We start from the raw sequence: 25,143 nt of genomic DNA, 5'->3' as shown, positions 1-25,143 counted from the left end.
CCTTTTTGCCAACAGTTCAGCCAACTGTAACTCTAGAACCTGAAGAGGACATTCAAATAGATCCAGATATGGAATATACCTTTTCGTGTAATGCCATTAAAGCAAGACCCACAGCTACCATAATATGGACTTTGGGAGATATACCCCGGGAAGACATACTGAATTGTGAGCCCCCAGTAAATACCCCCAATGAAGATGATCGGTTTAATGATACTCTCAGTGTGTGCAAACTGAACTCTAAGGATATTACAGAAACAGCAACTTTGCAGTGCAAAGCAAAAGTTCCACCAGCTGATGAGGTTGGTGTAACAAAGGAGATAAACCTCATAGCTCCAGGTAAGAATCACTGCATTCTATATTCTGTGTACTGATCTGACACAACATTGAAATTGTTTGCATTTTAAAACCCAATGTCTTAATAAACACAGTAAATTTGACACAGATCTATAATACATTAAGCCAAAAGAGAAACTTTTCACAAGGTCATATCATAAAATCCTGTGCATCAAAATGAACCAAAATTACACACAGGATTACTTCAATACTCTACCCTAAACACATGTCAGAAACCAAGCAGTCGTCCAACTGACATAACAGCAAAATGCACAGACATGGAACATCTTCCTTGACCACATTCACTTCACAGCCCAATAAGTGGCATCTGTGAGTAAGTGGAATAGTGTAGAACAAGACCTGTTTCTTGAAGAAAGTGTGTGAAAAACAGAAATCAGCCCTGTTCCACACTATTCCACTTACTTTTTGGAAATTGTCATCTGTGTAAGGATCTTATATATGCATTCTCATAGATTTCTTGTGCTGGGTGCCAATTATTGGGCTGTGAATGTTGTCCATGAAGCTGTTTAATGTCAGTGCATTTTGCTGCTGTGTCAGTTACACAACTGCTTGGTTACTGACATGTGTTCAGAGTAGAGTATTGCAGTAATCCTGTTCATTTGCAAAACCATATCATAAAAACTGCTGAATGTTTATGTGCTTGGAATCGTAAATTTTTCTGCCAAATATATCTAACAGAGGCACGGTCTGGTTGATCCTTCATGTAATATTTTGTGTAAGAAAGCCTAACCCTACAAGTAACCCTAATCATAACCCTAACCTCACATAAAATTACATGAAGGCGAAACCCACATTCTACATAATATTGCAATTAGTTCATCAATCAATCAATCAATCAAACTTATTTATAAAGCACCAGTTTCATTTTTATCATTTTTTAAAGAACTGTTCAGAGGCACTGTGATAAATAAAAATACATTATTTACAGAATGCTGTAGAGTACAAATAGGTTCTCAGTGCGTTTTTAAAGAGTATTACATTTGGTGCAGTCGTATACATGTAAATGCAGTTCATTCTCGAGGATAGGTGCAGCACTGCTGAAGAGCGATGACCAAATGAATGAAGTTTCCATTTGGGTACATCAAGAAAATATTTTAAAAGATATTGATCCGATGAGCGCAGGTTGACATATAAAGGTGTATTTAATAGTCCATTGATTGCTTTGTAAGTTGTATCAGGAGTGACATTCGAAATGTTAGTACATTCTTCAGCTTCTGGAATCTGGATAGCACTCAAAGGAGGGGTTACTAAGTAAGTCCACACTTATTATTGCCCAATTTCATAGGCCGGAGGTACTTTTACCCCCATAAACCTCTTCCTATTATCATAGTATTATGAGGGAATTTAAAAAAGCAAGAAAAAAGGTTACATACTTGTCATTTTGCAAATAGAAAACAAAAGATCGACAACATTAAGTTCACACAGCATGACATAGATATCTGAACAAAAGAGGTCTGTATAAAAGAGGTTGAAATTCACATAAAATCTGGAAGTATTAGGTAGCAAATTTTAGTTCAAAGTGTAAATAATTGGTACTGATCATTCTGGGACACCCTGTAAACATGATGAATGAGAGTTATTTGTCATTTGCAATGATAGAATATTTCACTTCAACTGTACAAATGACCCAGGAGACAACTGAAATTGAAGTTACAACCAATGAGGCTGCAACTACATCCATGAAAACAGAAATAACAACTTTGGGTAAGAAGACAGATATCCAGAGCGTATCGCTCGAATACAACATACACTGATTTTTGAGTGTTAGAATATTCTAGTCTGGATTATTTTTCAATCAGAAAATATCGTTCTCTAAAGATGACATACATGTATGACCTCAAGATATTGAAACAGGCTGAATGGAAAGCACCACTTTACAATGGTGTTGCCAAGGGAAGGGGATGGTGCATGTGGGAATGGGACTTCTGTTCCAGCCCTCTCCCCACTTATGGGATCCTGGCCACTGTGATACCTGTACATGCAATGCTACAATGGGAAAAAAATATTAAAAGCAATTATATTTGGAACATCATGTTATTACCAATATGTCCAAGTTCAAATAAGTAGATTTAATCACTTTAGTAATCAAAGAATAGAAATGAAATTTGAAATTTAAATAATGCACACCTTTATATATCTTCGTATTCATTTTGAACTATAAACTATAATATAATTGTAAAATACTTGGAAAAAAGGAAGCCATACAACAACAAAACATTGATTCATTTGATGGATTCTGTGGAAACAAATGTGCCCCAAGATGTAAAAAATGTTGTTGTATCAACTCTGATTTTGGTGATTACATGTTGCAGCTACCACTACGGAACTAGAGTCTGTGATTAGCACTGGTAAGCATTTATAAATTTTATTTTATTTTTCTTATGTGATCTTTATATGTCCTGTCTGCTGCAAGGAAAACCATTTCCATTTCTAATGGTACATTTTTTGTGTAGCAAATACAATTTATGCATTACCTTATGTAAACTCTTAGACCAGCTTTTCTTTGATAATTGAACAATGATTTTATTCCCATTCAAATAATTAAGTCACTGTTAATTAGCTTTTCCAGCACATGGTTCTTCACACATTATTTTAATAGTCAGAAAAAGTACATTGTTCAGTTATCAAAGATGATCGCATTTCCTAATGTGGTTTTATTTTGTTATGGCTCTTTTCCACTATCTTTCTTGTGAAGTGAAAATATTTCCCTAATTGCCACCCATAATAAGTCACACAATAAGTAAGATTCAATGATGCAAAGAAAAACAAGTTTTGTATTTTAAATTTGAAGTAAAAAAATTATTTTCTCCCTCAAAATTTGCTAACTTCGCTAACTAAAAGGTACAAGATTATTTAAGTTAGGCGGGCAGCCTAACTTATTTCTTTCTTTGCATTTCTTTAAGTTAGGCGGGCTAGGCGGGCAGCCTAACTTATTTCTTTCTTGCCATTTCTTTCTTCTTTCTTCTTTCTTTCTTTCTTTCTTCTCACAATTTGCTACTACTTCCACATCCTTGATCGGATTTCGACCAAACTCAGTCACAAGCAGTATTGTGTAGCTGGCTACAAAAGTTATGGGTTGTTTAACGTCGGAGGTCATCCAAGGGTCACAGGGGTCAAAAAGGTCATGTTAACCGAAAATACTCCAATTGAGCTGAAATTTATATGCAATGATCCTTATGACATTCTAAACATGCTTAAAATATTTTAATATTCATTAAATGTCATTAAGGGTCATAAAGGGGTCAAAGGTCAAGTTTTTGAAAATGCTCCAATTGAGCTGGAATTTAAATGCAATGATCCTTATGACATTCTTAACATGTTAAAAATATTTAAAAATTCATTTAAGAACATTAAGGGGCAACAAAGGGGTCAAAGGTCAAATTTTCAAAATGCTTCAATTGAGCTGAAATTTAAATGCAATGATCCTTATGACATTTTTACATGTTTTAAATATTTCAAAATTCATTTCTGGTCATTAGGGGTTATACAGAGGTCAAAGGTCAAGTTTTCAAAATGCCAGCTTTCCACGATGAATGTATACATTAAAAGCGGCAATTTATGAAACAGTCTTATTAAAATTAATACTATCCAGCACCCAGCACAGTATTGCTTGATCAAATCGTCACAATCATCCGCCTAACTTACCTCGTGCCCTTGCAAAGGGCACAGTTGCTCTAGTTCTTCTTTCTTCTTTCTTCTTTCTTCTCACAATTTGCTACTACTTCCACATCCTTGATCGGATTTCGACCAAACTCAGTCACAAGCAGTATTGGGTAGCTGGCTACAAAAGGTATGGGTTGTTTAACATCAGAGGTCATCCAAGGGGTCACAGGGGTCAAAAAAGGTCATTTTAACCGAAAATGCTCTGATGAAGCTGAAATTGAAATGCAATGATCCTAATGACATTCTAAACATGTTTAAAATATTTTCAAATTTATTTAAGGTCATTAAGGGGCCATAAAGGGGTCAAAGGTCAAGGTTTTTCAAAATGCTCCAATTGAGCTGAAATTTAAATGCAATAATCCTTATGACATTCTAAACATGTTAAAATATTGTAAAATTCATTTCAGTTCATTAAGGGGCAAAAAAGGGGTCAAAGGTCAAGTTTTCAAAATGCTTCAATTGAGCTGAAATTTAAATGCAATGATCCTTATGACATTCTTTACATGTTTTAAATATTTCATAATTCATTTAAAGTCATTAAGGGGGTCATACAGAGGTCAAAAGTCAAGTTTTCAAAATGCCAGCTTTCCACGATCAAGGTATATTAAAAGCGGCAATTAATGAAACAGTCTTATTAAAATCAATACTATCCAGCACCCAGCACAGTATTGCTGCTTGATCAGATCGTCACAATCAACCGCCTAACTTACCTCGTGCCCTTGCAAAGGGCACAGTTGCTCTAGTTACCTTTTGTTTTTTTCCTTGGGCATTGACTGAATGAAGATGTATCTTCACCATTTTGATTTCAAATACATGTACATGTGCAGTATTTTTAATGTACTAAAAGGCCTAATATTGCAAAACTATTTTAGGCTCAATTACACCAAGCAGAAGTGCAGACGCTACTAATTACCACTCTGGTGTGTGTGTCACACACAAGGGTGTTTCAATGTATTATAGCTAGGCCTACAAATTAGGCCTGAAAATACTTTGAGAATTCCCATCTATGCAACAACTATGTGGATTGAAGTACCCTTATTCTACCTAGTTAGCACCCTTCCCTAATTTGTGCCACAGAACTTTTCTGACTTACGTTTGTGTAAAGCCCCCTTTCACTTTGCCTAGGTTTTGCACCCAGGGGGGTCACTCCCATTGTGGCCTGTAAACCATCCGCGATAATCAACTTTTGAAAAGCACCCTAAACAAGGATTTAACCCTTGGCTAAAACAAACAGGGATTTTATTCCTTGCATCAAATTTCATACCCTAAATTTCATTTCCAGCGTATTAGCAATATTGCAATTTTGCTACCCCTTTTCCCAATATTTCATGTTTTTGACACCCTAAATGCGTTACGCGCGTATCGTGCTTACCCACGAAAAACTACCCTTTTTACGCGTTTTCATTATCGCGGATGGTGTACAGGTCACAATGGGGTGACCCCGGGGTTTTGCATGAAAACTAATAATTAAATCACAAAAAAACAATTTGGGTATCAGCTTTCAATACATATTTCTTATTTAATTTCAGCATTATTTTGTATAGAAAATATCCAGTTTGAACTTCATAACACAGTAACTAATAAATGCCCCCCCCCCAAAAAAAAATCTACTTACCGTACCTAATCGTCCAGTGGGCTTATTTGGTGAATACAAGTAATTTGTTGTGGTCAAGATTTAAAAATCATAATTATTAGGTTTTTCTTTGACCATATTTAGGTCCAGGAATTCTTTTAGTTTACAAGTATTACAGCCTTGAGAATGAGGACTAGGGGTAAGGAGATCAGAATTAAAGGGATAATTCACTTTTGACCGTAGTTTTAAATTTTGTTTATAAATGTGTTGTACAAAATATATTCTGCATTTTCGACAAGAAACAAGAACATTTATGTAGCAAAAGAATTTTTTTCTAAATTGCAATGCAAGGCCATCTTAATTAAATGTCTCAAAACTTGTGAGAAATTGAAAACCTAATGCGGAATGTGGTGTTTTTTACTGTAATATTTTGTTTAATTTTAATTTTTGTTTGTTTGTCAGTACAGGATTTCAGACAAGCATTTTGAGCAAAAAATATCCAATGCTGCAAATGTTAGAATAGCAGACAAGAAGTCTCTGCTACAAACTATTCTTCTTCTCTTTTATTATTTTCATGTCCAAAGTTTGCGAAAAAATCGAAAACTTGAAATCAAATACGAATTTTGAGTTTTATTTTCGCCTTTTTGTTTAAAAAAAATAAAAAGAGATAATAAAAAATGAATTTCTTGATTTTCAAAGAGGACTAGATGCACAATTTTACTTTGAGACACGGGATTTAAATAAGATGGCTTAACACTCAATACTGCCAAATACTGACAACATTGAGCTCAGAAGTGTAAGCTTATTTCCAATGAAGTCCCAATCAATGAAAGCAGTTGCTGTGAATGAGAGTAACAGGAACCAGAGAAATAGACCTAGTTTGTAATTCACAAATAAATCTATATCAATGGTCTATTTCAGTATGCAAGTCAGCCATAGTCTTTGATGAGACAGAAAACTTACTGAAGGCAGCAGAATAAGAAGAGTGCATATGCTAGGTAAATATCAGTACTGTCCATTTTACACTTACCCAATGTAAAATAATCAATTATTTACATAATATGAAATGTAGAATTATTTAACCATTATGGTTTCTTGGTGTCAAAGAAATCTATCCTCTCACATCGAAATATCCAACGTGGAGATATATTGGACCTTTTAAAAGCGATCAAACTACATTTGAAATAATGGATCAAATAAAGGGATCGAATTAAGGGGAAAAAGGATCAGTTATTGTGTGACTCACATTCGGGAACTGTTTTTAAAAAGCTGCAGTGTGAATCTTTGCATTCTGTTTTATTCTTTTGCTAGCTACATGTAGTGTGTGTGCAGATATTTACATTCATTGTACAAATTCAATGAGCAGTGAATATACTTTGGTTCACCTGCATGAAGTTCAGTCAGTTTTGGAAATAAGGTGGGTCCTCAGGCCAAATGCCGGTATTTTCCTTTTCAAGATGTAATTTGTAAAATTTCAAAATTTGAGTTCAAGTCCGTACAAATTGCCGAGGCCCCCTAGAATTTTAGACTTATGGGGCCACGGCCCATGAACATTTCAGCTTAGTTCAGTAGTGATGTCAATAGATTTTTGTGAGGCATTTTATGATGCAATTGTGCTAGTAACAAATTCCCCCATGCTTGTGTATCTTAATCTCTGCGGGATTAACTTTAAAGTACCTACATCACAACTGAACTTGAGGTAAACCAAACTTTGGTGCAGCTTTGCTATGATACATGATGGTGTAATTTGTTGTCTTGAGTGTGCCTGGTGCCCGTATTGTAAAGCCCCCTATAAATTTAAGCTTAGGCCCTTCACAATTAATTCTTAGTTTCCTGTTTCATGGTTGAAAACCAGGGATGAGGCGACTTTTAATTATTAATTATTAATTATCTTTTATTTTCTTTATTTTAAAATAAGTGGTCGCAACCTACATCAAGCGATTTTGACAAGGAGCATGCATTTAATTATTTTACTACGTAGGCCTATGTTTGATTTTATACATAAGTAATGGTACAATTAGGTTCTATGTTTATTCATCATTATAGATGATATGATCAAAGTCAGAAAGTAGCAAATGGTAGTCATTAAAAGTTATTTTTAAAGAGAAAATCCAAAATATAAATAAAATAATTAAATATTTTGCAATTCTCTACTTTGGACGCGGGCGGGAAACAGGAAACTAAGAATCAATTGTAATTGGCCTTAACACTACATGGAGCATTTGTGGAGTGTGAAACACTTCACATATTATTTGGTGCAATGCATCACAATGAGGATCATTAAAGGAGGTTGTTCGGACTTCATCACAAGTCTTTTTCGGCTTTGGCAGAATGAACTTGACTCCCAATCCCCACCTATGGTTAATAAACCTCAATCAGACATAAAAAACTTGCCTTTAAGAATCCATAAAATACTTTGCGGGTTAACCCGTTTAAGACATATCAATCCTAACACAACATTTTTTGATAGCCCTAAACATTTCACAGGGTCGAAAAGAAAAATACAGGCTCTCCACTGATGCCATATTAGGCCGTGTAAAATTAATATTTTGGTTCTCGTCCCCTCCCTCCTCAATTTCTGGGATTTGTCAGTTTTTTGTTTTTTTTTTAGATTTTTCAATTTTTTTAGACTTTGGAATGATTTATGAAATCTTCATACATATAAATAAGTTTATTAGAGAACAAGCATCACTTCCAAGTCTTTTTGTGGTACTCTAGGGGGTTTATCCCTCAGAATCTCACATTTGAAAAAAAAAAAGGGCCTCATCGTTTCCTCGAGCACTGTTGGAGAAGACCGAAAACTACTGACAATGCTAATTTTACATTGAAAAAAAACAAAAACAAAAAAAACACCTCCCTCCCTCATCAATTCATGAAAATCCTCTGACGAGAACCAAAATATTAATTTTATACGGCCTTAGGAGTTTATTAAAGGAATAGAGATTCACAGTCAACCATTCATTTTCAGATTTACTGTTGATTCAAGTTGCCATTTCTAATCACACACTTGCCAACCTTTATATTGTAATCAAAAACCGCACTATGTCCATATCAAAAGAGACAAGTATCAGAACTTGGTAGCCTACTGTCACTAGGGACAACTAGAAACTTGGTAAAGTAATGAAGGTTCTTGAGCACTTACAGCAAAGAATTATGCACAAAATACATGTATCTCTGAATGTTGCTTTTAAAGGGATATTTGTAAATTATAAGAGGGTGCACATCTAGAGAGTGTTTCATTAGCACCATAGGCTCAGGAACCAGGGGGGCTTTAGGGGCTCAGCCCCCGCAATTATATTGTTGGGGGAGGCTTGAATACCTTTCATCCCCCCCCAATAATCCTAGGTGAAGTTAAAAAATTGTGATAAAATTGAGGGGAAATGGGTGTTTGTGACCTATATTTTGCAAAATTTTCTGGCTCGAGGACACCCCAGGGTAGCCCACCAATTTTTTTCTTCAATTTTAGCCCCCCATGTTGAAAATCTTCCTATAAAGCCTATGAGCACTGATCACAAATCATGATGCAGCTTTGTACAAATATGCTTGATGAATTGTTGATGTGTCCCAGTGTTTTGTGTGTGGTTTCTTGATGTTATCATAAACTTAAAAATGACACAAAATTCTTACTTTGTGGCAGGATCAAGGATTGCTTTTAAAAAGCCCAAGTTTTTGTGTATAAAATGTATTCTTTTGCTCACAACATCCGGGAATATGGTTATGACTTTATATGTTTCAGAATCAGAACCTACTGACAAGTGCATATGTGAAGATGATGATGCCTTGTGTTGTTTGTGTGGAAAGGGAAAGAGGTGCATTGACGGAGTGTGTACAGGTAAAGATTTGAATTATGCAACATTTTTATTATTATTATTTATTCTCTGTTTTTTAACCACTAAATATAACTGGCAGCTTTTGCATTTTTACTTTTTAATCTTTATGTAATCTAAATTTCACAGAAGTTAAAATGTTGTATGGGTCTGCCAGTTTTGAACGTATGTGCCGTGAAGAGGACTTAGACATTGCAGCACGCAATGCATCTCGCATGGTAAGTTTTAAGGGGCCAGGTGAATGGTAAGAAAAAAAATGTGTTTACTCTTTGAATGAGTTCATCAGGACTGATATAATTAAATTAAATTATATCTTTATTAGTTAGTTCACCAGATCCAACAATATTACAGAATACAGACCAATCTCAAGTGTAACCTTGATATGATAGCATGCTGGTGTAAATATAACAAACTCACCTTAAATATGTTTAAGTAAACTGTTAACATTGTTTGTTTTATGCAAATCCAAGAAAAATGAAGATGACATTTCCCCACTACACTAGTGGTTTCATCAGACTGGCAACTCATCACATCTGACTGCTTCCTTTTATAGTCAACAGGAACCGCTATAGAGGCGTGATGAGTTGGTCAAAGATGTTGTAGAGTGAGTAGGCCCCCTCGTCCTTGTCTAAACTAAAGATGTGAGTTTAACATCTTCATTTTTCTTGGATTTGCATAAAACAAGCAATGTTTTAAACAGCTAAATCTAACAATCCAAATGAACTTGTTCAAAGATGTTTAAGTAAATATTAAGAAGATTACGATCATGCTATTTGGCTCTAGACAGAAATTAAGTAAATTTAAGGACACATCTCGTACCTTTGGAAATGAGAGCATTAAAATTGTAAATAAATACAAATATTTAGGTGTTGTATTTGAAGTATTTTGGTATAAAAATGCTGGAAATTAAACGCTGCTTTTTATTGTTATTAGTAAATATTAATTAAATTGTTTTGTGCATTGATTTTTCTACCAGTTGGATGAAGTATTTAATCATACTGACTATAAAGGAAACTGTCCAACTGATGCTAAATGTGGAAGCCTTATTGTTGAGTTCCAGATATTCTATGATATTAATAGTGATCTTACCATAGACGAGATAGAACAGATTATCAATGACGGATTTGAAGAAGCTGGTGTTCCAATCTCAAAGCCATTCAAAACATTCCGTAAGTTTGTATAATAAGAAAACAAGTATGTGAAGGTAATTACACGAGCAATCGGTGAAAAGATTCTGAAAATACAATAATGATAACATTGGATATTTTTTCACCCAATGCAAAATTTATTGTTCTCGCAAAGAAATTTATTAAGAGAAAAATATGAGCTTTCTTCTGATGCCAAAATCTCAATTTTGATAGGGGGTGGGGGTGGGGGTAAGGCTGTCGATCAAGTCACCCATCTTTAAGACAATTGTTTTGTTGTTGTTATTTTCAGGTGCAGGTGTCAAAAGTAAAAACCAAGGCTTAATAATTGGATTATGTGTTGCATTTGCTGTGCTGGGTGTTGTGGTAATAGTTGGGGCTATAGTATGGATCAAACACAGAAGTAAGAACAAGGTTGCAGGCAAGTGTCAATGTTTTAGTGTCTTTGTAGATATACTTTTTAGGTGCTAGAATATTTAGATGTGATCATTATCTAACATTGGTTACTATACACATGTGGTATTTCTGTTTTTAATGCTTTCCAATATCATAGCTTTCTCTTCTACATGTACATTGTAGATAGTCAATACTATATTAAGGCCACAAAAAGAAAATTGTTTGATTGGTGTAACAAAAAAAAACCAATTAGGCTAGGTAGGTCAGGATTTTTAAAAAAAAAACTTTTAAAGCTGTAAATTGCATTAGATTAAGGCCTTGGAACTTTTTGCGTCCTTAAAAAAAAAATCAATAAATTCATTAATTAATAAATTCATTAATTTTGTTGGTCGGGCCTAATTTTAGGGTCAGTCGGGTTTCGCTAATCAAACAATTTTCTTTTTGTGGCCCAACTGTAAACATAATATAAAAACCAAGTGTGCCAAATAGTATTACATGAAATTAAATAATTTTTCAAATGATATTTTGTCAGAATAAGGTCACTATTTAATATTTTGAGCATTTAGCATTCATTTCATAATGTTCAATATAACCTATGTCTTCTTACAGATGACTCTTCCTCCACACCCAGAGCAGAAGAGAAAAGTGATGACAAGAAAGAAGACAAGAAAGATGATGATGACACATAAATAACTTGAGCATAAAAAAAAAACGTTTGCAAACTGTTTGCTGTAACTTAACCATGTTAACTGCGTGGCCCAAAAAACTCAGAAATTTTTTATTTCTAATTTTGCAGAAAAAAATACATATCCTTCATGCAGGTGTTAAACACGGATGAAAAAATATTTAAATATTTTTGTATTTTGAAATTCAATGCTCTATAGATGAGCTGACCTCAATGTTTATCAATAAAGGCAAGGGACTGGTATATTGATATACTTGAGTGAACCCCATGCAACTACTACAATGTTCAATAGCCTTATTGTGATGTGGCTGGAGTTTTAAAACACAAGGCCTGAACAAAATATGATGCGTGCGCATACTGCCAGGCTAAAAACAATGGAAATTGTGATGATGCATGCGCATTCTGCCAGGCATTGTCATCAGAAGTCAACTCACCTATTTGATATTTTATTAAATTTTGTCTTATTTTCATTGCAATGTCCAATACACAACAATTTTTCCTTCTAGTTCTAAAGGCTTTAAAGTTTCATGAAGATGAACAAATTTTGTACAAAAGGACTTCAAATTTATTTCATTATTTAACAATTTAATTGCAATCTGGAGACTCAACTGTATATATTTTGTAGTCATTCTCCTGCAAGCCAAAATAGAACATTGTGCAATAGAGAAAATGTTTCTGTATTTTGTCCAGAATCAGCGAGAAGCATAAAAACATGAAGGAAACCATATTTTTGTAGGTTATTTATTTCATGTAAATTGAAGATTAAGTATAGGAGAGACCAAAAACATGCAATAATTATGTACATATTGTTAATAATTGTTTTGCTGTATGTGTTTGTAATTCTTGCAAATCTAAGATTTGCCAATCTGTGTATGTTTTAAAGTGTACAAAATGTACATACAAAGCACACTTGGTGTGGCATTTAATTTATTATGAAATAATATGTAAATAAAGCGCTTGGTGTATAGGCCTTTATGTTTGTGTTTTATTGTGTGATGATCAGCCAAATGCCGAAAACAGGCGTGAACATTTTGATACAATAGGAATTCAGATTTTTTACAGTCAAAATTATGTGTTTTCATGACTGTATTTTTTTAACATGATTTTTTTTGCCTGGTTTTTCACATTTTTTCACTATTTCCCTACTTTTTGAGAAAAGATCAGTATCATGTCCATCAACAGCAATATATCAATATCTATCTGTACAAAACCTACCAAGGAAAATCACCCACCTTTTGTAATGTTTATAACTACCTTGTAAGACTATTCAGAATAGAGTAAAATAAGTTTTCTGCCAAAAAGTAACAATGTACAGTCCAACATTTTTTATCTGACAGGACCAAGCACTGTATGTTTCACTGGTCCGATATAATCAGAGCTGCCATCTCTATACTTGATGCTGTAGGAAGTTTCCTAAATATATAAGTTGATCTTTCACTGATTTTGAAAATTGCACTGATTATAAGGAACCCTTTTTTTGCATTTGATTGTTGTGCAAAATGTCACTGATTGCTGGTTGTTGGCAGTTCTGTTAATGTTTGATCCTGCAATTTCTGATTTAGGAGCTAGGACTATAATATAATAAAATTGTGACGTGTCATGTCAACAGGAGACACTTTTGGGCAGGATCGTAAATGGAGAAATAGCCAAAAATCTGCCCGGGGTGATTTTTTTACAATTTGGGTTTATTGCGAATTTGTGATGTTATTAATGTTGAAAATATTGTCTGATAGTTTCAGACCGGAATTGGCATCTTGTATTTTTGAGGTATTTTTCAAGGTAATTCCTACTTCTCAACATTGTCAATAATATTTTTAAAGCCGATATCTCAATTTCCAATTTTATAATACCATAACTTACGAACTCAATATCTTCGCTTAGGAGTGTCCGATATCATTGGGGAAAACAGCGTTGTGGACCACAATATCTCTACATTTAAGATAGGAAAAAACCTCAAAATTGATAACCTGCCCATAAGTGTCTCCATTTGACATGACACGTCACAATTGTACTCTGGTCATTAAAAAAGGGGGAAAAACCTGTTCCACTGGCTGGACCGATGTTTGCCATGGAGATTTTTTTCCAGCTGTATGAAATTAAAAACAGCAATTTTTTGTCTGAATTGGGTTGATTTTGCTTGAATTTTAAGGGAAAAATGCAGAAATTATCAGATTTATTTTTTACAAAAAATCAGATTTTTTCCAAGATTTTGGAAACTTTCAATAATAGGAGTGATTATTATTGGGAGGAGCGTCAACCCAAAACCATAGGGACCATACTTAGTTACAAGTGTGCAAATGTACTTTTTTTATGCACAGCCCCAAGGAAGAACATTTTTGTTGAAAAAAAGTCTCCCTTTGTATGAGGTATTTCCCTGCCAAGCTGGGGGAAGGCTGTGCACAAGTATTAGGTATGGTTCCTAATACCCAAATTCATTTTCATTATGGCCATAATGTGAAGAAACGTTGAGTTGTTCCAGTTGAGGTGCTTATAGCACAAATATAGGTTATACAGATAAGTATCAATAAAGAGACTATTTGAAAAGCTAATTGACTTTATTTGTGAGGTGGTTGTTATTTTGTGTGCCTGTCATTAGTTATTATAACATCATTTAATTAGCTAGATTTTTTGAAATGAGACAAACAATTGAATACCTGAGTGGAAGAAGGGCCCAACTCCATCAACACTTTTTTTGAGATATTAACAAAAAAGACAATAATTGAAAACGTTTTAAGAGACTGACTGTTTTATCTTCTGGGGACCTTTAGTACAGGTACATGAATATACATTATAACATACATGTAAAATGATATAGTTTGCAATGGCACGATGCAGGTCTTTTAAAATATGATAAACTCATTTTTGTAAAATGGAGTTGGGCCCTTATTCCACTCAGGTATTCAATTGATCATATTACTGAGAGGAAGTAATTATTAAAGATAAGGATAATTCACTGTGCAAATTATCTTGGTGAAGATAATTGTATAAGACCGTAGAGTTATTGCATTTAAAATGCAGTAACTCCACGGTCAAGTGCGATTATCTTGACTAATGCACTTCTGCGAGGTAATTATCCTGCATAAACGTTTGGCGTGCATCAGATATTATAAAACAATGGGCAATTAATAGCTGATATTTTAATTTTGAAAACCTGCTTACACCACTGATAGGTGCAGTACCCTGATCAGCCTGTATCTAGGAATATCCATCACATCCAGGATCAACTCCCCAAGTAGCTGTATAGTTAAAAGCACACATAGCAATATGCAATCAGAGAAATACCAAGCCAACACAATTATTACACAAGAAAAATTTTAACTTATGATTTTGGGAGCTCAAACCTGCATTACAACAAACTTATTTTGTTCAATATACCTATCTGTGCTGTGGAATTAAACATCTTGATTGTACTAGCTATTGTAATAGTAGATGTACTTTCTTTACAACTAATCATGATTTTTGTAACACCTACCTTATTGAAAACACATCAATTAAATATTTTCTTTCTATATCTGTTCTTTTCAACAAGTTCCTCCAACAACTGGTCAGCCCGAACCTGAACCTACTACAAGTAAGATTCACTGCAAAGCTATGAAATTTCAACATGCTTGCTTTTTGCCCTCACATTTCATCATTAGTCTCTAAATGTTTCATGCATTTTTGATGGCAAGGTTATACTCTGGGTTTTGCCTTTGGAGAAAGTGGGCCTTTAGTATCTAAAATCCGAAGTACCAACAAGAAAGGGAAGGCTTTCAAGTGGCCTTTCCACATAAAGCTACAATCATCGAAAAAAGTCTTGGAACACTTTTGTGTCAAGAACAGAAAACACACCCCCTCTCACCCGTGCAATGTTAGGAAATGCCATTGTCTTCAGCAGTTTTCCATAGTGTTCCAACAGTGATTGATGGGGAGAGGGGAAGAATAAATCATTGTTGTAGATGTCATGTTTGTCCATAAACAAAATACACATCAGTTCCAATTCATTTCAAATTCTGCACAGGATTACAACAACTTGTACCAAGTATTCCAAGTACATTTTTCGAGGATTGTAGGCACTTTTTGGCACATTAGATCAGACAAAAGATAGTCTTTTAAACATGTCAGCACCTAAGTAGTGGACGATAGTGCATATTGTTGTATAAAAGTAGATAGTTTTGCAGAGCAACAGCTGTAATGGTTACGTGTACTCTTTTTTAACATTATGAAACTCTTTAATACGAAATGTGTGGGGTCACAAAACTTAGTTTGTCTTATCAGGATTTTGTCTTATCCATCACATATTGCATAGGGATTCAGTACCAGGAACCCAAAAATCAAAATCAAAACGAGTTTCCACTGTTAAGCTTTGACTGGCTTTGGCCAAATGTCATAAATTAATTTTAAAAAATGAAGGCAAGACTGCCAATTTCTGACCTATTCATGAGTCCATGGTTGTAGCTACGCTGGGCGGTGGCGGGCGGACCCGCCCGGCACTCTTAATTTCCACCCAGCACTCAAGTTAATTTTGAGCCCAAATACCCGGCACTCCAGTCTCAAATATGTTTCAAAATCAATGAACAATCAGTATAAAAATGAGCAATTCTTATCAAAATTTCAATTTTTTTACTATTTCATACAAATTTCACCCGGCACTAAAATTTGCCTAGCTATAACCCAGCATGAGTAGTCTGACAAGTAGGACCTTTATTTTTCTTAGATACCAGACTCACATCAGATTATGATCATATCTCACATGGCACAAGATAGATGAATCACGAAAGTCCAGTGACCATGCCGCCTTCTAGAGTGATCAGAGTACTAGTGTTGTTTGGTTACTAAGAAAAAAACCAGGCCCTAGTTATTGGAGGAAATGAGTGGATCATCTCATATGATATGGAATGCCTTATTTAGTCTGATGAGTTCAGTCACAGACCATTATTGTATCTTGAAAGAAAGATGAGCCGCAAAAGTCCAAGAACAGTTCACCCCAAAACGACTTTTGTTTGTTTTGTTTTGCCAGATCAGAGATTGAGTAGATGGTCTGTGACAAAGAAGAAAAAAAACCAGGTCCTACTCTTCGGGCTAAAGCTTACACCATTTATTAGAATAGCTACATGTATTGCGTAAGAACCCAATAAAAAAAAAATTTCACTCAAATCAGAAATTCACACATTTATAGTGTTATGGAAAAAGCCATTTCAAAATATGAACAGTGGTGTAGTCAGGACTTTCGGGGGGGAGGGGGGGTGCAACTTTCTAAGGGGAATTAAGCTGAAATGCACAAAGAAGGCCTAGAAAGTCTAAATATACAGGGTTGCCATCAGGTGCATGGTGACATAACAACCTTGGGCAACCAAATGTTAAGGAAAGAAAAGAAATACATAACATGATATCAATTCAAAAATATACACAGGGAGGGCCAGCTGCCCCTCCCCCTTGGCTACACCATTGTGTATGAGTTGTTACGAATATAATTATAGCAACCAACGTCACAATCATGGAATTCATCAATGAAGTTGTCATTTTTGTCATCATGAGTTTGCTTCATTAGACATCAATGAATAAATCATCTTCTGTACGTATCATCTCTGCTTGGCTAGAATCACTGCATGCTGCTGGGACACATTCTGTCAAAGTAAGTTTTGTTTGTTTATTATTATTATATTTCATTGCTTTCATCGATTTGACTGAAACAAGGATTTGCTTTTTTATGAATCACATACAATGAAATTTGGCATAAAATGTTGAAATATTTGAAACAAGGACACGGTGGCTCAGTGGTTACGGCCTTGGACTCATAATCTGAGAGCTTGCTCGATGTGTGTGGGTTCGAGTCCCCGTCCCACCACCATGTTTAGCCCTTGGGCAAGGCGTTTTGCCTCGCTTTCCTCACCCCACCCAAGTGCAATGGGAAGCTGTTAGGGATAGTCACAGTCGTTGTACTGATGAACTCGGCACCATTTTTAGGCAGCAAACATGCTTCAGACATATTCTAATGACGGCAGAATAAATGTAAAGCGGTTTGAGGCTGTTTACGGCATAAAGCACTATATAAATGTCTACATTTATTTGTTTTTTATTCTGCCATGAAACATATCATCAGGTCAGTGCAAAAATGTTTAGGTGACAGTTTGGGAGAATTTGCGTTATTATTGGCATGAATATAAAAAAGGTAAATGCACACACATTTTAAGCTCTTTTATTCCCTTTGCACTGACCGGATGATATGCATTTAAATACATCCATATGTATATTGTTTAAATTAGTTTATTTTAAAATACTTATATCATTAGGAGTGGGCTATAGATGGCTCATACTTTGTTTTAATTTCCTTTTTTTTTGTTCTATATAATCTACCTTAACATGAAATGACATAATTTTGGCAGGGGGTCTGAGAAAAAAGTGTGCAGCGCTCTCTTGTGTCACCATACCCAGGGGCGTCGCCAGACCTTTTTCATTAGGGGGGTGTAAGAGTCATTGATTGCCGACGAGCCGTCTGTGTGCCGACATACCAAATACTAGAGCGGTTGTCACCATGTAGCTGAACCATGTTGCATCAGAGGGACTTTGTTTTCATTTTACACCTTGGGAATCATAGGCATGCCTTATTTCGAAATTGACCAAAATATGAATACTTACATTTTAAATGTCGAAAGCAGAAGCGAAAATGGTCATTTGATTGACCACAACGTAAGGGGGGTGTCTAAATGTGCAAAAGTTTCTTACTTCTGAGGGGGAAACTTTTGCAAAATGAAGACCCAATTGAAGCGATTTGGTGGACCATTTTGACACTATTAGAGTGTAAAATTTTAGTTTGAAAAAGCCCCCGCATTTGTGAAATGAGCGGTCCATGAAGCCTTTTGTGCGAATTTTCCCCTATTATTGTAGGCCTATAAATTGTGCCTAAACAAAAATTTGGAAATGTCGAGAACAGAAGCGGAAATGGTAATTTGTGTGACCACAACGCAGGGGGGTGTCTGAGGGGGGATTTGTCCCCCATCAGAAGTAAGAAACTTTTGCAAAATGAAGACCTAATTGAAGCAATGATTTGGTGGACCATTTTGGCACTATTTTGTATAAAATTTTAGTTTGAAATCTTTGGTGGACAAGTTTTCCCTATTATTGCAAGTGTATAAATTTTGTAAAACATGTTAAAATATAGGGCCTAAACTGGCAAATATTGAAAGCAGAAGCGAAAATGGCCACTTGTTTATCCACTACGCAGGGGGTGTTTGAGGGGGGTTGCGATAAGTTGCGAAATTTTGCAAAATGAAGGTCAATTGAAGCCATTTGGTGCATCATTTTTACACCATTTAAATCATTGCTTTACAAGACTTGAGACTCACAATATTAAAGCATGCATGTATTGATGTTGAAGTCAGCACGGAGTCCGTCTTAATATAATACTGACTTGGTGACCGTAATGTGACGACGGGCCCTGCATTTAAGCGGGCGGCAGTTATTTTCACATGCTTTTAGGACGAGGACCCACCTTCAAGCAATGCCTAAAATAATAGCAGGCCTATTTTAAGACCTACTTCCGATCGACCCGACTGCATGAGTGTTTTTTAGGCATAGGCCTACTATACGTTCAATTTAACTTTTTTTCTCTCCTCTTTTTCTCCCTTTTCCCCCTTTCTCTTCTCTTCTCTTTCCTCTTTTCCTTCTTCCCCTCTTTCCTTTTCCTCCTCCCCCTTTCTTTGTGATTTGCCGACGAGGGCACGATTTTGCCAACGGATTTGACGATGGGGGGTGTCACACCCCCATACCCCCCCCTCTAGCGACGGCCCTGACCATACCTTATCTTTGTGGAGGAGTGGATTTGAGTACAAAATCCTTCATAGTACTCCTTTTCTGGCATATTGCTATGATTTTGGTCTCTAAATATTATGTAAATGAGCTAAAGATACCTAATTTTGAAAGTTTCATGAAAATCGGACATTCCGTTTTCTTAAAAATTGCCATTTTGGGACAAAATTGAGCATGAGGGCACTTTTCAAGATTTTGCGCAAATTTTCTTCCTGTCGGTATTTTAATGTTTACATCTATGAAGATACACCGAAGTTTGACCTGCTCAAGAAATTTTAGCTTTTTAGCAGAAGTAGTTTGTCCGCAACGCTCATCAGAACGTTCATTTGGATGCCACCATTGGATTGTACATGATAAAAGGTCGTTGACCCCATGTATTTGTATAGCAGTATCGAAGGAACATTCAAACGAGTGCTACGCACAAACTAATTGTGACAAAATGCATGGACGTTAACTTTCGAAAAATCATGAAACCATTTTTAAGAAAACGCAATGTCCAATTTTCATGCAACTTGCAAAATTAGGTATTTTGAGCTCATTTACATATATTTAGACACCAAAACCATAGCAACATGCCAGAAAAGGACTACTTTAAAGGATTTTGTACTCGAATCCACTCCCTCCACAGTGAGAAGGTATGGTGACACAAGAGGGCGCTGCACACTTTTTTCTCGGACACCAGGCCAAAAATTTTGTCATTTCATGTTCAGATAGATATATAGAACAAAAAAAAAAACTGTTTAGAAATTAAAATAACCAAAAAAGTCATTTTGGCTTCGATATAGCCCACTGGTAATATCATTAAGTTTTATAGCTAGTAAAAGGTAAGGGCTCTCTGCATCAGTATATATGCCCATACAATTAAACCTATAAAAGAAACTGTTTCTTTAGATTTAATTGGCCTCCATATTTCAGGCTTTGCCGTTTGAAATTTGCAGGCGAGCTTTATAATCGCTCTCCTTCAGGTGAGTACTAGGAGAGCATTTTTACTCTAGGCCTACTGTATATGTGGTTATTATTGTTACACCAAAGGTAGGCGAGAAATAAAAAGCTCTCCTCAGCTTTATTTGAGGGGAGTGATGGGGAGCAATCACTCTAGCTCTCCTCAATCGGCAAAGCCTGTTATTTAAACCACTGACTTACTAGAAAAGCTGAAGTCATGCAATCCTGGATTCTTCTAACACAATGGGTGTCATTATAATTACATAAGGAACAGCTAATATTGTACCCACTTTATAGTGCAAATTTAAAATACACTGATTTTTTTTTTTCAGGTGATCCAGAGGATTCCACAGAACCAGTAATCATAGGTGTTACTGTAGGTGCATGTGCATTGATTGTGCTGATGGGCATTATTGGTTTAATAATGTACCTTAGAAATAAAAGTAAGTGATCTTTTATCTATGTAATTTTGAACATTTATTATAATACAAAATAATATATAATATAACATATAATATTATAATCTAATACCATAAACGTTCGCCTAATGGCGATATGGGCTCCCTTGACATAACTGGAATTTTAGACACACACTAAAAGTACCCTCCCATACAAATCCCACCAGCAAACAAGGGCACAGACCCTTAATTCTGGTAGGGATTTTTAGAGGAGGGAGCTCTCTCTTTGTACATGAAATTTACCCCAAGGCAAAGGAGCCCAGGTGCGCCATTAGGCGAATGTTTACGGTATAATACAATGAGTATAATATAACAATCTTACAATCTTAACATACAATGTTATCTGATTGAGAAAGATTCCTCTCCCTTCCGCACTTTGTATAAAATTATTTTGTATCTTACAAGTTACATATCAGGTATATAAGTAGTGGTGGGTTAAGGAATCCTGATATTTCAAATTTCTTAGGGAACAGGCTTATTTGATGCAGTATGATCTCCTGAGCATTTTGACACCATCTTCATCCAAATTGGCCATAAGATGAGTTGGTGCTGGCCAAAACAAGTATTCACTTGTTGAAATTTTCTGCGCTGCATGCAAAAAACATGTAACTTTTTAAAGCTCCAAACTCAAGAAGTGGGTAACAGTTTAGAAGCCCAAGCTATATATCCCTCTTGAAACTTGAACTACTTTTGGCTTTGCAAAATTATCAAGACAAAACTTCTTTCAGCCCTTGTATTTCATATAGGGTCAATGTGAAAAAATATCATGCTTTTCACTGATGCATAATCTTCATTATGGTGGAGAAAAAAAAGTTCCTTTTACTGAGATCAAATGCACTCTAGAAAGCTGAAACTATTTCATACTATATTTACATTACTTGGTTTAATACCCTGTTTTAATTCATGTAGATCAACCTCATGAAGACATGATTAAGAATTCAAAAACAACTGATGAAAGTGGGCCTAAATCACTGGGACACATAGCCTCAACAGCAAGCTATGCAGAAGGTAATTTTTTTTATTTATCCTATTTTGCATAAATGATGATGATTACTTGATGATTATTATTATTATAATTATTGTGTTTGTATTATAGTATAGTATTATATAATATATTATATTATATGTGAAATGATCAAGGGGAATGAGTTGGATGTCGCAAATATTATTCTTGAGATATTGGCAAAAACAGTGTACAAATTCTTTTGTTTTATATCGTTTTCAGCCATTAATAAATTGCTCATAACTCGGTAAATACTAGATGTCTAATTTTGGTGGAGTTTGCATCAAAATGTAGCATTCGTAAATTGCCAGAAAATGATGTAAAAAAAACTTCTAATTGAAAATTGCCAACATGTGACTCATTCCCCTTTATCATGTTATATAATTATATTAAATAATATATGGCCATGCGTTTTGAACTCGCCAACCAAAAAGGGTGGTATTACGTAAAGGTTCTCTCAGACCTATAAATATGAGCTCTTTAGTTGTGCAATCCATATTTATTAACACAGCAAACAATATACAAGCAGGCAAAACAACAAAGATTGTATACAAATGCCCAGGACATGTAGCAGGGTCAGCTACGGTGCAGGGCTGCACACAAGACAACAAATTAAAAGAAAAAAAAACACATACGCCCTCTGTCATCCAGTATTTTTTTATTAAACCTCAGATTATAATTCATTATATTCTATTTTCAATGCCTGTATACTTTTTAAACAAAAAATCTACATGCAAAGTAGTGAAATTGAGATAAAAGTCAGCGTTTTTTGGTAGAAACTTTTTGAGTATGTCACCATATTGAATTCTTAACACATGTTTCAATCATTCTGAGCATGTGCAGAACTTGTCACTGCTCAACTTGTGACGTCATAGTTCATATAAGATTCTTCCGCGGGGCGGCTCACAGGCCGCGATCCCAAAATCTTTTGACCTTGCTTTATGAACTAAATCATTTGCATCCGAGTTATGAGATAATACTTTGACCCATTTACCCTAAATTAAAACTTAAAAATCCACCGGGTCAAACTCTGTGGATCAAATGGAAAAGACGGCATCTTGTGACAAGATTTTACAATTTCAGATTTTTGTGGATTTACTTCGAGTTGGGAGTGAAAATTGGAATTAGGTCTACAGTACACTCACTGCAGTATGCTGCACATGTACGAAAATACACAAGAACAGCTGCTGTTTATCGATATCACAGTGCCGTTGCTTAGCGACAAATCGATGGAGCGGAAATTCATCTCGCCAGGTCAGCGGCACGCATGGAAAAAGTCAAATTCAATTCAACTGACTGTTTAGACCAGGAAAAGTCGCACTTCAACCACGACAAAGTCAAATTGAATTCGACTTAATGAATCTCGGGAGCATTGTTGAACAACGACTTTTGAACTCGACTTCGGTCGAATTGAGGTCCCAGGTTCAAGCCCTGGCGCGGCCCAAGGACTCATGTGCACTTGGTTTATCCCGATTCCATGCTCGCTCTCGCAGGTTTTCTCTGGGATCTCCGGTTTCCTCCTGTATCGCAAAAATCGGTGATTAGTTGTTTGGTTATCAAAAATCTTCCTTCACCCAATGGAATTTGGGGAGCTGCACAGATAATTGGTAGATGTTACAATCTAAATGCGGATAGGTGTGCGCCGTTCGGCAGCAACCTAGTTGATGTGATCTGATTGTGATGATTCACCATTGCAGCGAAATTACAGCGCTTTGAGTCCTCTAAGATCTGGAGAAAGGTGCTTTATAAATCCAAAATTTATTTATTTATTATTTACAACGACTGTACCTGTTTAGACCTGAATTCGACTGAACTCGACTTCAAAAAAGTCGTTGTTGAAGTACGACTTTTCCGTAGTCTAAACGGGGTCTTAGTCTAGTCTATAAAATGCGAATTTTTTCATACTAAACTACCCGTTTTCCTGTCGAACACTGCAGTAAGTAATTTGGACGTCTTCAAAATCTTAAGGTTGCTGTAGATTTTTAATTACTTATCCTATCATATAGTCAAAAGTAAACATTTTCTTAAAGGAAATTTGATGAAGAATCTAAATATGGACTTTACTTTTTCTGTATGGGTTAGGGGTTAAATGTTTTGGTTCAAATTATGTGGAATTCTGAAAAATTGTAATATAGGGACACTTTGTATTCCAAGATTACCAAACAGCTGTGATTTGTTTTCTTCCAAAGTTATAAGTAGGCTCCCCCTATCCTAACAAAATAAATGTTTACTTTCAGTTTATTACTGCAAGTTAGTGATCCTGTGCCATATACTGGGGTACACAAAAAGGTGGCTTTGTTACATTTTGATGTGCAGTTTGGATTTCAAAACACTGTCTCTTGAGTATTCCTTCACTTAGAAGATTCAATTTGGTCTTAAATTGAGGCTAATTTATTCTATATTACTCATGTTTTTATCCTGTTTTCAAATATTTTTCAATTATTTTCTTATGACGTTTGGCATGAAATGTGCCAAGGGTGGCTGAGGATTAGGGGGAGGAGGATTAGGGGAGGGATTCGAGGGATTCGTATCGTAAAACCCCCATTAAAAATTTGAATCTAGTAAAAAATGTCTAAATGAACTCCCAGACATCTAAACCAAGTGAATAAATACAAAAGTTCATTTAAAAGACCAATACTTGCTCAGAATGATTGTAAATGTGGAAAAAAAGAGGTGGGGTTACATCCTCCCTACTTTGTAATTGTTTTTGCCCGCACTCTCTCATTTTTTAACCGATTTCCATAAAAAAGGTGTCAAAATGCTCAGAAGGATGAACCACTTCAAATGAGATGTGTAGGTAAAATGTATGAACCATTTCATTTTTTTACTATGTAACACAAAGGTACCCCAGGTTGTGACACAGGACCTAGTAATAATAAGCAATTAGTAACCCATTTTTTATTCGAATTTTTTTTATTCCACCCTGTATAACTTCAAGGTCACCCTGTACAATGAGTTTAAATGTGTCTAGTGAAATTGTTATGTCTTCAGCTTTCCAAAAATGTATACTTTTGCTAGGGTTGATAATTATCGATATGGTTGTAAAAATCCATAATATTTGAGATGTAACGCTAAAGGTGGCGAGTTCAGAACACATGGCCATATTATTGTTATTATTATTATTATCATCATCATCATCCTTATCATTATTATTGTTGTTATCATTATTATGAATATGATTATTATTATCAACCTATGCGAGAGAATACACATAGTGGTATATAAAATGAATAACAAGTTTTTTAATATATTGATTATTTAAACCTGATATTTACTTGGTTTAACACCCTGATTTAATTCATGCAGAGC

At 35.2% G+C, this 25,143-nt stretch overlaps 1 protein-coding gene across 1 annotated transcript in view; it reads left to right on the top strand.

The window, feature by feature from the left end:
* Positions 1-14,192, top strand: part of LOC140170453 (uncharacterized) — a 90,358-nt gene extending 76,166 nt beyond the window's left edge. The window contains exons 4-11 of the mRNA XM_072193820.1: positions 16-336; positions 1,954-2,058; positions 2,667-2,702; positions 9,327-9,422; positions 9,547-9,635; positions 10,394-10,586; positions 10,855-10,983; positions 11,568-14,192. Coding sequence (XP_072049921.1) covers positions 16-336; positions 1,954-2,058; positions 2,667-2,702; positions 9,327-9,422; positions 9,547-9,635; positions 10,394-10,586; positions 10,855-10,983; positions 11,568-11,647 — 1,049 coding nt within the window. The 3' untranslated portion in view covers positions 11,648-14,192. The remainder of the gene's footprint in view (positions 1-15; positions 337-1,953; positions 2,059-2,666; positions 2,703-9,326; positions 9,423-9,546; positions 9,636-10,393; positions 10,587-10,854; positions 10,984-11,567) is intronic.
* The last annotated feature ends 10,951 nt before the right edge of the window (positions 14,193-25,143 follow it).

The sequence above is a fragment of the Amphiura filiformis genome, chromosome 14 (assembly GCF_039555335.1).
Source record: "Amphiura filiformis chromosome 14, Afil_fr2py, whole genome shotgun sequence".
NCBI classification, from domain to species: Eukaryota; Metazoa; Echinodermata; class Ophiuroidea; order Amphilepidida; family Amphiuridae; genus Amphiura; species Amphiura filiformis.
Note: the sequence above shows the minus strand (reverse complement) of the source record. Positions and strands in the feature narration are given on the sequence as shown.